Source organism: Callionymus lyra, chromosome 16 (assembly GCF_982586985.1).
Source record: "Callionymus lyra chromosome 16, fCalLyr1.hap1.1, whole genome shotgun sequence".
Lineage (NCBI taxonomy): Eukaryota > Metazoa > Chordata > Actinopteri > Syngnathiformes > Callionymidae > Callionymus > Callionymus lyra.
In genome coordinates, this window is record NC_141833.1 from 22,944,735 (window position 1) to 22,961,614 (window position 16,880).

General features: G+C 42.8%; 2 protein-coding genes across 2 annotated transcripts; both read right to left on the reverse strand.

Moving 5' to 3' along the window:
* Positions 1-343: 343 nt before the first annotated feature.
* Positions 344-8,265, reverse strand: LOC148064196 (protein THEM6-like). The gene is made up of 3 exons (XM_087810640.1): positions 8,202-8,265; positions 5,238-5,742; positions 344-1,949 (listed from the first exon to the last, which is right to left on the reverse strand). Exons 2-3 carry the CDS (start codon positions 5,736-5,738, stop codon positions 1,842-1,844), a joined length of 609 nt encoding a protein of 202 aa, XP_087666766.1. The 5' UTR covers positions 5,739-5,742; positions 8,202-8,265; the 3' UTR covers positions 344-1,841.
* Positions 8,266-8,838: 573 nt separating this feature from the next.
* On the reverse strand, positions 8,839-10,471 carry LOC148064197 (protein THEM6-like). Its single transcript, XM_087810639.1, has 3 exons — positions 10,418-10,471; positions 9,409-9,909; positions 8,839-9,247 (listed from the first exon to the last, which is right to left on the reverse strand). The coding sequence occupies exons 2-3, from the start codon at positions 9,907-9,909 to the stop codon at positions 9,134-9,136; spliced, it is 615 nt and encodes a 204-aa protein (XP_087666765.1). The 5' UTR covers positions 10,418-10,471; the 3' UTR covers positions 8,839-9,133.
* Positions 10,472-16,880: the final 6,409 nt, after the last annotated feature.

Below are 16,880 nucleotides of genomic sequence, written 5' to 3' on the forward strand. Positions count from 1 at the left end.
CGTCATTTATAAAGTGTTATGTGTCCGTCTTCACCGTATGCTAACGAACTAAGTTGTTAGCGTCATTTATAAAGTGTTATGTGTCCGTCTTCACCGTATGCTAACGAGCTAAGTTGTTAGCGTCATTTATAAAGTGTTATGTGTGCGTCTTCACCGTATGCTAACAAGCTAAGTTGTTAGCGTCATTTATAAAGTGTTATGTGTCCGTCTTCACCGTATGCTAACGAACTAAGTTGTTAGCGTCATTTATAAAGCGTTATGTGTCCGTCTTCACCGTATGCTAACGAGCTAAGTTGTTAGCGTCATTTATAAAGTGTTATGTGTGCGTCTTCACCGTATGCTAACGAGCTAAGTTGTTAACGTCATTTATAAAGTGTTATGTGTCCGTCTTCACCGTATGCTAACGAGCTAAGTTGTTAGCGTCATTTATAAAGTGTTATGTGTCCGTCTTCACCGTATGCTAACGAGCTAAGTTGTTAGTGTCATTTGTGTGCATATGTGTGCGTGTACAAGGATTTATTATTGATTTGGTGAAATCGTGACGCGCCGGCGGCTCCTCTCTGATGTCTCTCAATTTGGCGGGAAACCGATGCAAGTCCCGCGAGACTGAGCGTTATAAGTGATATTTTTATACCATCATGTCGACACCGAAGCGTTGAAATAAACGGAAGGGAAATATCATTGTTTTCCTTCTAAACCCCTGGACCGACACTAAAGTACTCGCTCCTTCTCGTGGCTACATTTTTATGTGAAAAAAAAAATATATCGCATTAATATCGATGTCGCACTTCAAGACACCAACATGGAATGTCGCACATATTTCCAATATCGTGCAGCTCTAGTGTTAGACATGATTTCTCTTTCAAGTAGAATCTTTGTTTCCCTTTCACTCTCAACAAATACATTACTTTGGTCTTCAGGTCGCTGGTTTAAAGGGAATTAAAACAAAGGATCGGCAGCTTCACACATTCATGGTCGAGATAAACGACGTTCGTGTGCAGTGGGTTCAAGTTCATGATTGTGTTGCCAACAAAATAATGATCGAGTCGTGAACCATCTGGACTTATTATCTTAGATAATATCACAATTCTTTTATTTTTTTTATTAAATTGAACATTTCTGTTACACATAGTTTTCTTTAAAGAGTTTTTTTATTACTGTATATTAAGATTATTGTTACTGTTGCACTCTCAACGTCATTCATGACAAAAGATTGTTTCAGAAAGTAAACACACGACGTACTTGAAACGGCTTCAAGGATAAATTAAATAAATAAATCATGTTATAATAATAATAACGACGCTCGGTGATCACGGGTCACACGGCAGATCCACTGCTTCGTCGCGACACCTTCTTCACCGAGTCATGACACGGCTGGTCATAATGTTACGGCTGTGAATCTAGACAGTTTCCCAGCACTGGAGATGATTCAAGTTTGATTTGAACGTGAAATGAAAACCTCTGAGGATCGTTGGAGACGCAGCGTCAAAACAAAAGAAACAAACTTCTGCTTCATGTCATCAGCAGACGTTTCTCTGTCCTGTGATATAAATAAACTGTGATATTTGCATGAAAACATGCATATTTACTCTTCTATCACCAGCGTCCTGACCTGTCGCTCACACATGGTTGTGAGTCGACACCAGGCTGTGAAGCATGCGTCACAAGAAGCTCGACATGCAGGGATGAAGGAGAAGAACGAGGGAAGAGGCTTCATGTGTGTCTTCTTCAGGTGAGAGAAACCAGATCTATTTGCTATTGTACTACAGTTGTGTTGACGTGTGTGTAGACGGTGTGTCTCAATGGAACACACACACACACACACACACACACACACACGCTCACTTGTTCTTTTCGTCCAGTCCACTCTCTGCTCTCAGAGCTTGACTGCTCGCTGAGATGAAGCTGATCCAGTGTTTCAGGTCCTCTGGGAACTCTGGACACTCCACCTGCACACATGAGGACATGAACACATGAAGACATGGACATATGGACATATGGACATATGGAGACATGGACATATGGAGACATGGACATATGGAGACATGGACATATGGAGACATGGACACATGAACACATGGACATATGGAGACATGGACATATGGAGACATGGACACATGAACACATGGACATATGGAGACATGGACATATGGACATATGGAGACATGGACATATGGACACATGAACACATGGACATATGGAGACATGGACATATGGAGACATGGACACATGAACACATGGACATATGGAGACATGGACATATGGACATATGGACATATGGAGACATGGACACATGAAGACATGGACATATGGAGACATGAAGACATGGACATATGGAGACATGGACACATGAAGACATGGACATATGGAGACATGGACACATGAAGACATGGACATATGGAGACATGGACATATGGAGACATGGAGACATGGACATATGGACATATGGAGACATGAAGACATGGACATATGGCGACATGAAGACATGGACATATGGAGACATGGACACATGAAGACATGGACATATGAAGATATGGACACATGAAGACATGGACATATGGAGATATGGAGACATGAAGACATGGACATATGGAGACATGGACACATGAAGACATGGACATATGGAGACATGAAGACATGGACATATGGAGACATGGACACATGAAGACATGGACACATGAAGACATGGACATATGGAGACATGAAGACATGGACATATGGAGACATGGACACATGAAGACATGGACACATGGAGACATGGACACATGAAGACATGGACAAATGAACACAGACCATGTGCATAAGAAAGTTCAGAGTAGAAGTACTTTCTGAGGAGGCTTCGATCATTTAACATCTGCAAGAAGCTCCTCTGCATGTTCTACCAGTCTGTGGTGGCCAGTGTTCTACGCTGTGGTGTGTTGGGGTGGAAATGTGTCCAGGAGGAGGTCAACAGGTCAACAGGTCAACAGGTTGATCAGGAGGGCTGGCTCTGTGGTTGGAATGAAGCTGGACTCACTGGTGACAGTTGCTGAGAGGAGATCACTGAACAAACTACTGTCCATCATGGATGATGACAGTCATCCTCTGAACACTGTCATCAGTGAGCAGAGAAGCAGATGCAGCACGAATGCTCCTCCCAGGTGCAAAACAAATAGACTCAGGGACTCATCCCTCGGGCTATTAAATTGTACAATTCTGAGTTCTGGGGCAGGAGTGGAGTGAAAGTATCTGGATGTTCTGTTCCATGTTAGTCTTTGTATCCTTTGTCTTTGTTGTTTTTCTTTGATCTATGTTCTTTATCTTTAACTTTAGACTTAGATTGTATCATCTTGTTCTTTCTCTTTATTTCTCTTTGTTCTTGTTCTTATTTTATTTTGATTTATTTTTAATGAAAAATTGCTGTATTTGTTGTGGCTATTAGAAAAAACAATAAAGTTCTACCTTACCTTAAAAGAACACACAGACACATGAACACACGGACATAAGAACACATGGACACAAGAACACATGAACACATGAACACATGAACACATGAAGACATGAACACACGGACAGAAGAACACGGACATATGAACACATGGACATAAGAACACATTGACAAATGAAGACATAAACACACGGACACATGAACACACGGACATAAGAACACATGGACATAAGAACACATGGACAAATGAAGACATAAACACACGGACACATGAACACACGGACATAAGAACACATGGACAAATGAAGACATAAACACATGGACACATGAACACACGGACATAAGAACACATGGACATAAGAACACATGGACAAATGAAGACATAAACACACGGACATATGAACACACGGACATATGAACACATGGTCATAAGAACACATGGACAAATGAAGACATAAACACACGGACACATGAACACACGGACATATGAACACATGGACACAAGAACACAAGAACACAAGAACACATGAACACATGAACACATGAACACACGGACATATGAACACATGGTCATAAGAACACATGGACAAATGAAGACATAAACACACGGACATATGAACACATGGTCATAAGAACACATGGACAAATGAAGACATAAACACACGGACATATGAACACATGGACATAAGAACACACGGACAAATGAAGACATAAACACACGGACACATGAACACACGGACATAAGAACACATGGACATAAGAACACATGGACAAATGAAGACATAAACACACGGACACATGAACACACGGACATAAGAACACATGGACAAATGAAGACATAAACACACGGACACATGAACACACGGACATAAGAACACATGGACATAAGAACACATGGACATAAGAACACATGGACAAATGAAGACATAAACACACGGACACATGAACACACGGACATATGAACACATGGTCATAAGAACACATGGACAAATGAAGACATAAACACACGGACACATGAACACACAGACATATGAACACATGGACATAAGAACACATGGACAAATGAAGACATAAACACACGGACACATGAACACACGGACATATGAACACATGGACATAAGGACACATGGACAAATGAAGACATAAACACACGGACACATGAACACACGGACATATGAACACATGGACATATGAACACATGGACATAAGAACACATGGACAAATGAAGACATAAACACACGGACACATGAACACACGGACATATGAACACATGGACATAAGAACACATGGACAAATGAAGACATAAACACACGGACACATGAACACACGGACATAAGAACACATGGACACAAGAACACAAGAACACAAGAACACATGAACACATGAACACACGGACATAAGAACACATGGACACAAGAACACACGGACATAAGAACACATGGACACAAGAACACAAGAACACATGAACACATGAACACACGGACATAAGAACACATGGACACAAGAACACACGGACATAAGAACACATGGACACAAGAACACAAGAACACAAGAACACATGAACACATGAACACACGGACATAAGAACACATGGACACAAGAACACACGGACATAAGAACACATGGACACAAGAACACAAGAACACATGAACACATGAACACATGAACACACGGACATAAGAACACATGGACACAAGAACACAAAAACACATGAACACATGAACACATGAACACACGGACATAAGAACACACAGACATAAGAACACATGGACACAAGAACACATGAAGGCACCATGACAACAGAACCGACCTTTCGTTTGCTCACGGCCTCCATGATGTCCTCCGGGCTGCTGCGCACGACGTTCTGCCTGCAGAGCATCACCGCCGACACGAAACCGTCCTTCTTGGACACGAAGCGTTGCTCCAGGTAAAAGGCCTTGTCGTCCCAGCCCAGCACTTTGGTGCGGATCTCAAACGCCTCCCGGAAGGCCAGCGAGCGCCTGTATCGAATGGTGGAGGCCCCGACCACCAGCGTGGCCCCCAACCTACGCGAGGTCAAGAACAGTCCGTTACGCATGTAGTGGTGGAATCGAGCAAAGTCACACTCGCGCAGGTATCGTGAATTGTTCATGTGGCCCATGTAGTCCAGGTCGTGGAGCAGAACCACGCCGTCCACCCTCTGCTCCTCCAGGATGTCGGGGACACGGGGCTGCAGCAGCGCCTCGAAGAAGACCTGGGCCCCACGCAGGAAGTACCAGACGTCCAGGTTGCAGAAGAGCAGGAGAAGAACCCCCAGCACCAGCAGCCACATCTCTCTGGAACCACATCAGGTCAGAAGGTTTCAAACAACATCTGCTTTAGAGGTTGGGTTTTATGGAGATATAGTGAAAAAACCTGTTTGTCGTTTGCAATTGTAAGTAATTTACTTAAACAATCAAAACAATATTCAATAAAGTATATATTTTAAAGATCAAGATAAAACTGATAACACAACAGGAGTTACAGAAAATCAAGTGAAGCCTGAACAAATAAAAACGTCTCAAGATGTTTCTTAAAGGAGTCAGTAGATCATCAAACACAGATGTTTCTTGAAGGAGTCAGTAGATCAAACACAGATGTTTCTTGAAGGAGTCAGTAGATCAAACACAGATGTTTCTTGAAGGAGTCAGTAGATCATCAAACACAGATGTTTCTTGAAGGAGTCAGTAGATCATCAAACACAGATGTTTCATGAAGGAGTCAGTAGATCAAACACAGATGTTTCTTGAAGGAGTCAGTAGATCATCAAACACAGATGTTTCTTGAAGGAGTCAGTAGATCATCAAACACAGATGTTTCATGAAGGAGTCAGTAGATCATCAAACACAGATGTTTCTTGAAGGAGTCAGTAGATCATCAAACACAGATGTTCAGATGTTTCTTGAAGGAGTCAGTAGATCATCAAACACAGAGATGTTTCTTGAAGGAGTCAGTAGATCATCAAACACAGAGATGTTTCTTGAAGGAGTCAGTAGATCATCAAACACAGACGTTTCATGAAGGAGTCAGTAGATCATCAAACACAGATGTTTCTTGAAGGAGTCAGTAGATCATCAAACACAGATGTTCAGATGTTTCTTGAAGGAGTCAGTAGATCATCAAACACAGATGTTTCTTGAAGGAGTCAGTAGATCATCAAACACACATGTTTCTTGAAGGAGTCAGTAGATCATCAAACACAGATGTTTCTTGAAGGAGTCAGTAGATCATCAAACACAGATGTTTCTTGAAGGAGTCAGTAGATCATCAAACACACATGTTTCTTGAAGGAGTCAGTAGATCATCAAACACATATGTTTCTTGAAGGAGTCAGTAGATCATCAAACACACATGTTTCTTGAAGGAGTCAGTAGATCATCAAACACAGATGTTTCTTGAAGGAGTCAGTAGATCATCAAACACATATGTTTCTTGAAGGAGTCAGTAGATCATCAAACACATATGTTTCTTGAAGGAGTCAGTAGATCATCAAACACAGATGTTTCTTGAAGGAGTCAGTAGATCATCAAACACAGATGTTCAGATGTTTCTTGAAGGAGTCAGTAGATCATCAAACACAGATGTTTCTTGAAGGAGTCAGTAGATCATCAAACACACATGTTTCTTGAAGGAGTCAGTAGATCATCAAACACAGATGTTTCTTGAAGGAGTCAGTAGATCATCAAACACAGATGTTTCTTGAAGGAGTCAGTAGATCATCAAACACATATGTTTCTTGAAGGAGTCAGTAGATCATCAAACACACATGTTTCTTGAAGGAGTCAGTAGATCATCAAACACAGATATGTTTCTTGAAGGAGTCAGTAGATCATCAAACACAGATGTTTCTTGAAGGAGTCAGTAGATCATCAAACACAGATGTTTCTTGAAGGAGTCAGTAGATCATCAAACACAGATGTTTCTTGAAGGAGTCAGTAGATCATCAAACACAGAGATGTTTCTTGAAGGAGTCAGTAGATCATCAAACACAGAGATGTTTCTTGAAGGAGTCAGTAGATCATCAAACACAGAGATGTTTCTTGAAGGAGTCAGTAGATCATCAAACACAGAGATGTTTCTTGAAGGAGTCAGTAGATCATCAAACACAGAGATGTTTCTTGAAGGAGTCAGTAGATCATCAAGCGCAAAGAGAGGAAGATCGTTCCAAAGCTTAGGAGCTTCTTTTTTTTTTTTGTTGTTGTTGTTGTTGTAAATAAAGCTTGAAAAGTAAAATGCTGTTTAAGACGTTAAAACTACAAGATTATTAGTTATTTCAGTAAATATGCTAGAAAATATAAACTGTCCTTCACTTTCATGAATCACCTCTATGACATTTTCAAATGAATATGAATTAAACGTAAAATAAAGTACATTAAAATACTGATCTAAAGGCAAATATATTAGTTATTACAATTGTTTTGACTTTAGAGTATAGATATTGAGTGACGTATATAGCTTTGAGAAACGTCATCAGCTGCAAAAAAAACATCACATTAAAATCAACCAAGCTAAAAACTGAACAGCATGTATAAAATATTAAACTTTAAATGGTATTTTTTTAACAGTGTTTCGCGTCATCACGTCAACCTTGACTGCAGCGACTCCGCAGTGTTAGCTTAGCTACTGTTAGCTTCCTGGCGCTCATTCATTGATGCTCGTCTGCGGGGTTTAAAGGATCCATGAGGCGATTAACGTGTTAGTTTGAAGTATGTCGGGTTTATCTAATACCACGAGAAGTACAGCGAGAAGAACTTACAGTCCGGCCCGGAGAGAGTGATATCATTGGAGGCGCAGATGCTCGAGACACCGGCAGAATCAACTTCCGGGGTTGTTACGTCATCCTAGAACTTTCCTTTTTTATTCCATTCCAACTGTACTTTAAAGTTAAACAATTGATAGAAGCGTTACTTAAATTAAACCTTTGTTATTTGTCACGACATATATTTACGTTTCCATCCGTCAGCGACGTTCGGTGGGAAATATATCGAAAGTTTTGAACTATTATTATTATTAAACAATTACAGTCAAGGATTACAAATCGTCATTTAACGTAAGATAATAACTAAAATTACAAATGAACGTTTAGAAGTTCCTTAGGTTCATTTCCATGAAGTTATTTTTAAACATCACGTGACAATTATTGTTAAAGCATCTTCTTGAGAGTAAAAGTTTACACAATTATGTAGTAAAAAAACAACAACAAATTAAATCATTAACCAGAGCTCAGTAGCTTTAAAAAAAAAAAATACCCATTAGAATACATTTGAGGTTTTGTAAGGCAAAAAAAAACATTGTGTAGTAAATACCTGAAAGTTGACTTTGAGATTGTGTGGAGGTTATTTTTAATGAAATATCAACAGACACATGGATGAAAACAAACAAATACAAGGAGGTCGATTCGGCAGTTTATCATTTATTTGGATTTTAATCCGATTATTTGTGGGAGAAACATTTTAGTAACAAGAAAGTATAACTAATCTTTTCCTCCATCTTCCCTTAAGGGTTGTTTACTATTGATTTTTTTATGGCTTTCACAGTGAAATTTATATCAACAAGTAAACATTGTAGATGAATAAAAAAAAAATGGCTTCATTCATCGTTGAAAAGTGCATTATGTTCACGTCACGAGTGTTTTAAGGCACAAATATTTCCCTTTTTTTAACCTCCAGAACCAAGAGTCCGCGTCGTTCACGCCTTCTTGTCTTTTTCGCCGAGTCCACTTTCAGCTCGGAGGGCTTGACTGCTGCTGGAGATGAAGTCCACCCAGTGCTGAAGGTCCTCCGGGAACTCGGGGACCTCCACCTGAAACCAGAGACATTGGTTTGAATCTTCGGCAACACGTCGACTCCGACGATCACGTGACACCAAACTTCATATCAGATGGTGTCGTTGTCGACCCTAAAACAACAGCCCAGGACGAGACAGATATCGATCCACGAGCGCTGAAAGGCATCCGTCCTCACCTTCCTCTTACAAAGGTGCTCCATGATTTTGTCCGGGCTGCTGCGCACGACGCTCTGCTTGCAGAACATGACGGCGCACACCAACCCGTCGCTGCAGGAGACGAACCTCTGCTCCAAGAAAAAGGCTTTATCGTCCCAGGTGACGATGCGGCTGCGCAGCTGGAAGCCCTCGCCGATGCGAAGAGCCCTGCGGTAGCGGATGGTGGTGGCGCTGACCACCATGGACCCGCCGAGGGCTCGCAGGGCCTTGAACACGCCGTTGCGGACGTAGAGGGCGAAGCGGGCGAAGTCGCACTCCCGCAGGTAGCGAGCGTTGTTCATGTGGCACAGGTCCACGTCGTGCGGCGTCACCCGGCCGCTCGCCACCTGCTCGCCCGTCACGTCCCGGACCACCGGCTGGAACCAGGCCCGCAGGACCACCAGGGCCGCGCGCAGGAAGTACCACACGTCCAGGCTGCAGAAGAGAGCCAGGAGGCCGGCGAGGGCGACCAGGAGCCACATCTGAGGGACCCGGAGGAACAAGTCACTGTTTGTTAGAAACACTTTTAATGGAATAAACTTGCAGATGACTTTAAGAATGTAACATATTCATCAATAAACCTCATATTGACTCTAATGGTAAAGCAAACAAATGTCACCAAATATAAATAGTTAAAAAAGTTCATTAAATCATCATTAAAAGGCAGAAATAAAAGAATAACCGCAGGTTTCTTTCTGGAATCTAACATGTGCACGAGTAACAGGTTCGACCAGACGGACAGAAAAGCGCTCATAGATTTGAGAATCTCTACCACAACCGAACCATCAGAACCAGAGTAAGAAACTCAAAACATTAGTTCAGTAACTATTTAAAAACTCGCATTAATAAGAAATTCTCTGTGTTTGCTGTGTTTACTTTAAATAACTTTCCTCGTGTCTCGACATGAATGTTTTGGGACAAGAAAGATAAAGAACACGTTGTAAGATGCAACATTAGCAAAAGTAATATTGTGTAGTAGTTTGTTTTTACCTGCGTGAAGTTGTCGACACTTGCAGAACACAAATCGTTTTCGACCCGCGCATGCGCAGATGATGTCCCGGGTCGGATTTGTAGGGAAGCCGCGCTTGGACAAACTGCGTTGAAATTGAATCGCTATTAAACTGTATCTATTAAAGGAAGGGGTGTTATGGATTATAAACATAATTGTATGGATTTTAACATAATTGTATGGATTTTAAACATAATTGTATGGATTTAAATATAATTGTATGGATTTAAATATAATTGTTTGGATTTTAAATATAATTGTTAAGACAATATAAGTGGAACAGTCCACCTGTCTAACATACATGTCCTGCACCAGTCTAACATATATGTCCTGCACCAGTCTAACATGCATGTCCTGCACCAGTCTAACATATATGTCCTGCACCAGTCTAACATGCATGTCCTGCACCAGTCTAACATATATGTCCTGCACCAGTCTAACATGCATGTCCTGCACCAGTCTAACATATATGTCCTGAACCAGTCTAACATACATGTCCTGCACCAGTCTAACATGCATGTCCTGCACCAGTCTAACATGCATGTCCAGCATCAGTCTAACATACATGTCCTGCACCAGTCTAACATACATGTCCTGCACCAGTCTAACATACATGTCCTGCACCAGTCTAACATACGTGTGCTGCACCAGTCTAACATACATGTCCTGCACCGGTCTAACATACATGTCCTGCACCAGTCCAACATACATGTCCTGCACCAGTCTAACATACATGTCCTGCACCAGTTTAACATACATGTCCTGCACCAGTCTAACATACATGTCCTGCACCAGTTTAACATACATGTCCTGCATCAGTCTAACATACATGTCCTGCACCAGTTTAACATACATGTCCTGCATCAGTCTAACATACATGTCCTGCACCAGTCTAACATACATGTCGTGCACCAGTCTAACATACATGTCCTGCACCGGTCTAACATACATGTCCTGCACCAGTCTAACATACATGTCCTGCACCAGTTTAACATACATGTCCTGCATCAGTCTAACATACATGTCCTGCACCAGTTTAACATACATGTCCTGCATCAGTCTTACATACATGCCCTGCACCAGTCTAACATACGTGTGCTGCACCAGTCTAACATACATGTCCTGCACCAGTCTAACATGCATGTCCTGCACCAGTCTAACATATATGTCCTGCACCAGTCTAACATACATGTCCTGCACCAGTCTAACATACATGTCCTGCACCAGTCGAACATGCATGTCCAGCATCAGTCTAACATACATGTCCTGCACCAGTCTAACATACATGTCCTGCACCAGTCTAACATACATGTCCTGCACCAGTCTAACATACGTGTGCTGCACCAGTCTAACATACATGTCCTGCACCGGTCTAACATACATGTCCTGCACCAGTCCAACATACATGTCCTGCACCAGTCTAACATACATGTCCTGCACCAGTTTAACATACATGTCCTGGACCAGTCTAACATACATGTCCTGCACCAGTTTAACATACATGTCCTGCATCAGTCTAACATACATGTCCTGCACCAGTTTAACATACATGTCCTGCATCAGTCTAACATACATGTCCTGCACCAGTCTAACATACATGTCATGCACCAGTCTAACATACATGTCCTGCACCGGTCTAACATACATGTCCTGCACCAGTCTAACATACATGTCCTGCACCAGTTTAACATACATGTCCTGCATCAGTCTAACATACATGTCCTGCACCAGTTTAACATACATGTCCTGCATCAGTCTAACATACATGTCCTGCACCAGTCTAACATACGTGTGCTGCACCAGTCTAACATACATGTCCTGCACCAGTCTAACATACAAGTCCTGCACCAGTCTAACATACATGTCCTGCACCAGTCTAACATGCATGTCCTGCACCAGTCTAACATACATGTCCTGCACCAGTCTAACATGCATGTCCTGCACCAGTCTAACATACATGTCCTGCACCAGTCTAACATACATGTCCTGCACCAGTCTAACATACATGTCCTGCACCAGTCTAACATACATGTCATGCACCAGTCTAACATACATGTCCTGCACCAGTCTAACATGCATGTCCTGCACCAGTCTAACATGCATGTCCTGCACCAGTCTAACATACATGTCCTGCACCAGTCTAACATGCATGTCCTGCACCAGTCTAACATACATGTCCTGCACCAGTCTAACATACATGTCCTGCACCAGTCTAACATGCATGTCCTGCACCAGTCTAACATACATGTCCTGCACCAGTCTAACATGCATGTCCTGCACCAGTCCAACATACATGTCCTGCACCAGTCTAACATACAAGTCCTGCACCAGTCTAACATACATGTCCTGCACCAGTCTAACATGCATGTCCTGCATCAGTCTAACATACATGTCCTGCACCAGTCTAACATACATGTCCTGCACCAGTCTAACATGCATGTCCAGCATCAGTCTAACATACATGTCCTGCATCAGTCTAACATACATGTCCTGCACCAGTCTAACATGCATGTCCTGCACCAGTCTAACATACATGTCCTGCACCAGTCTAACATACATGTCCTGCACCAGTCTAACATGCATGTCCAGCATCAGTCTAACATACATGTCCTGCACCAGTCTAACATACATGTCCTGCACCAGTCTAACATATATGTCCTGCACCAGTCTAACATGCATGTCCTGCACCAGTCTAACATACATGTCCAGCATCAGTCTAACATACATGTCCTGCACCAGTCTAACATACATGTCCTGCACCAGTCTAACATACATGTCCTGCACCAGTCTAACATGCATGTCCTGCACCAGTCTAACATGCATGTCCTGCACCAGTCTAACATGCATGTCCTGCACCAGTCTAACATACATGTCCTGCACCAGTCTAACATGCATGTCCAGCATCAGTCTAACATACATGTCCTGCACCAGTCTAACATACATGTCATGCACCAGTCTAACATACATGTCCTGCACCAGTCTAACATACATGTCCTGCACCAGTCTAACATACATGTCCTGCACCAGTCTAACATGCATGTCCAGCATCAGTCTAACATACATGTCCTGCACCAGTCTAACATACATGTCATGCACCAGTCTAACATACATGTCCTGCACCAGTCTAACATACATGTCCTGCACCAGTCTAACATATATGTCCTGCACCAGTCTAACATGCATGTACTGCACCAGTCTAACATACATGTCCTGCACCAGTCTAACATACCTGTCCTGCACCAGTCTAACATGCATGTCCTGCACCTGTCTAACATACATGTCCTGCACCAGTCTAACATACATGTCCTGCACCAGTCTAAGATACATGTCCTGCACCAGTCTAACATACATGTCCTGCACCAGTCTAACATGCATGTCCTGCACCAGTCTAACATACATGTCCTGCACCAGTCTAACATACATGTCCTGCACCAGTCTAACATATATGTCCTGCACCAGTCTAACATGCATGTCCTGCACCAGTCTAACATACATGTCCTGCACCAGTCTAACATATACAGTATGTCCTGCACCAGTCTAACATACATGTCCTGCACCAGTCTAACATGCATGTCCTGCATCAGTCTAACATACATGTCCTGCACCAGTCTAACATACATGTCCTGCACCAGTCTAACATGCATGTCCAGCATCAGTCTAACATACATGTCCTGCATCAGTCTAACATACATGTCCTGCACCAGTCTAACATGCATGTCCTGCACCAGTCTAACATACATGTCCTGCACCAGTCTAACATACATGTCCTGCACCAGTCTAACATGCATGTCCAGCATCAGTCTAACATACATGTCCTGCACCAGTCTAACATACATGTCCTGCACCAGTCTAACATATATGTCCTGCACCAGTCTAACATGCATGTCCTGCACCAGTCTAACATACATGTCCAGCATCAGTATAACATACATGTCCTGCACCAGTCTAACATACATGTCCTGCACCAGTCTAACATACATGTCCTGCACCAGTCTAACATACATGTCCTGCACCAGTCTAACATACATGTCCTGCACCAGTCTAACATGCATGTCCTGCACCAGTCTAACATGCATGTCCTGCACCAGTCTAACATGCATGTCCTGCACCAGTCTAACATGCGTGTCCTGCACCAGTCTAACATGCATGTCCAGCATCAGTCTAACATATATGTCCAGCACCAGTCTAACATACATGTCATGCACCAGTCTAACATACATGTCCTGCACCAGTATAACATACATGTCCTGCACCAGTCTAACATACATGTCCTGCACCAGTCTAACATACATGTCCAGCATCAGTCTAACATACATGTCCTGCACCAGTCTAACATACATGTCATGCACCAGTCTAACATACATGTCCTGCACCAGTCTAACATACATGTCCTGCACCAGTCTAACATATATGTCCTGCACCAGTCTAACATGCATGTACTGCACCAGTCTAACATACATGTCCTGCACCAGTCTAACATACCTGTCCTGCACCAGTCTAACATGCATGTCCTGCACCTGTCTAACATACATGTCCTGCACCAGTCTAACATACATGTCCTGCACCCGTCTAAGATACATGTCCTGCACCAGTCTAACATACATGTCCTGCACCAGTCTAACATGCATGTCCTGCACCAGTCTAACATACATGTCCTGCACCAGTCTAACATACATGTCCTGCACCAGTCTAACATATATGTCCTGCACCAGTCTAACATGCATGTCCTGCACCAGTCTAACATACATGTCCTGCACCAGTCTAACATACATGTCCTGCACCAGTCTAACATACATGTCCTGCACCAGTCTAACATACATGTCCTGCACCAGTCTAACATATATGTCCTGCACCAGTCTAACATAAATGTCCTGCACCAGTCTAACGTGCATGTCCTGCACCAGTCTAACATACATGTCCTGCACCAGTCTAACATGCATGTCCTGCACCAGTCTAACATACATGTCCTGCACCAGTCTAACATATATGTCCTGCACCAGTCTAACATATATGTCCTGCACCAGTCTAACATGCATGTCCTGCACCAGTCTAACATGCATGTCCTGCACCAGTCCAACATATATGTCCTGCACCAGTCTAACATATATGTCCTGCACCAGTCTAACATGCATGTCCTGCACCAGTCTAACATACATGTCCTGCACCAGTCCAACATAAATGTCCTGCACCAGTCTAACATACATGTCCTGCACCAGTCTAACATACATGTCCTGCACCAGTCTAACATACATGTCCTGCACCAGTCTAACATAAATGTCCTGCACCAGTCTAACATGCATGTCCTGCACCAGTCTAACATGCATGTCCTGCACCAGTCTAACATACATGTCCTGCACCAGTCTAACATACATGTCCTGCACCAGTCTAACATACATGTCCTGCACCAGTCTAACATGCATGTCCTGCACCAGTCTAACATACATGTCCTGCACCAGTCTAACATAAATGTCTTGCACCAGTCTAACATGCATTTCCTGCACCAGTCTAACATACATGTCCTGCACCAGTCTAACATATATGTCCTGCACCAGTCTAACATGCATGTCCTGCACCAGTCTAACATACATGTCCTGCACCAGTCTAACATACATGTCCTGCACCAGTCTAACATACATGTCCTGCACCAGTCTAACATGTATGTCCTGCACCAGTCTAACATACATGTCCTGCACCAGTCTAACATATATGTCCTGCACCAGTCTAACATACATGTCCTGCACCAGTCTAACATGCATGTCCTGCACCAGTCTAACATGCATGTCCTGCACCAGTCTAACATACATGTCCTGCACCAGTCTAACATAAATGTCCTGCACCAGTCTAACATACATGTCCTGCACCAGTCTAACATACATGTCCTGCACCAGTCTAACATACATGTCCTGCACCAGTCTAACATGCATGTCCTGCACCAGTCTAACATACATGTCCTGCACCAATCTAACATACATGTCCTGCACCAGTCTAACATACATGTCCTGCACCAGTCTAACATACATGTCCTGCACCAGTCTAACATGCATGTCCTGCACCAGTCTAACATACATGTCCTGCACCAATCTAACATACATGTCCTGCACCAGTCTAACATACATGTCCTGCACCAGTCTAACATGCATGTCCTGCACCAGTCTAACATGCATGTCCTGCACCAGTCTAACATACATGTCCTGCACCAGTCTAACATAAATGTCCTGCACCAGTCTAACATGCATGTCCTGCACCAGTCTAACATACATGTCCTGCACCAGTCTAACATATATGTCATGCACCAGTCTAACATGCATGTCCTGCACCAGTCTAACATACATGTCCTGCACCAGTCTAACATAAATGTCCTGCACCAGTCTAACATGCATGTCCTGCACCAGTCTAACATACATGTCCTGCACCAGTCTAACATACATGTCCAGCATCAGTATA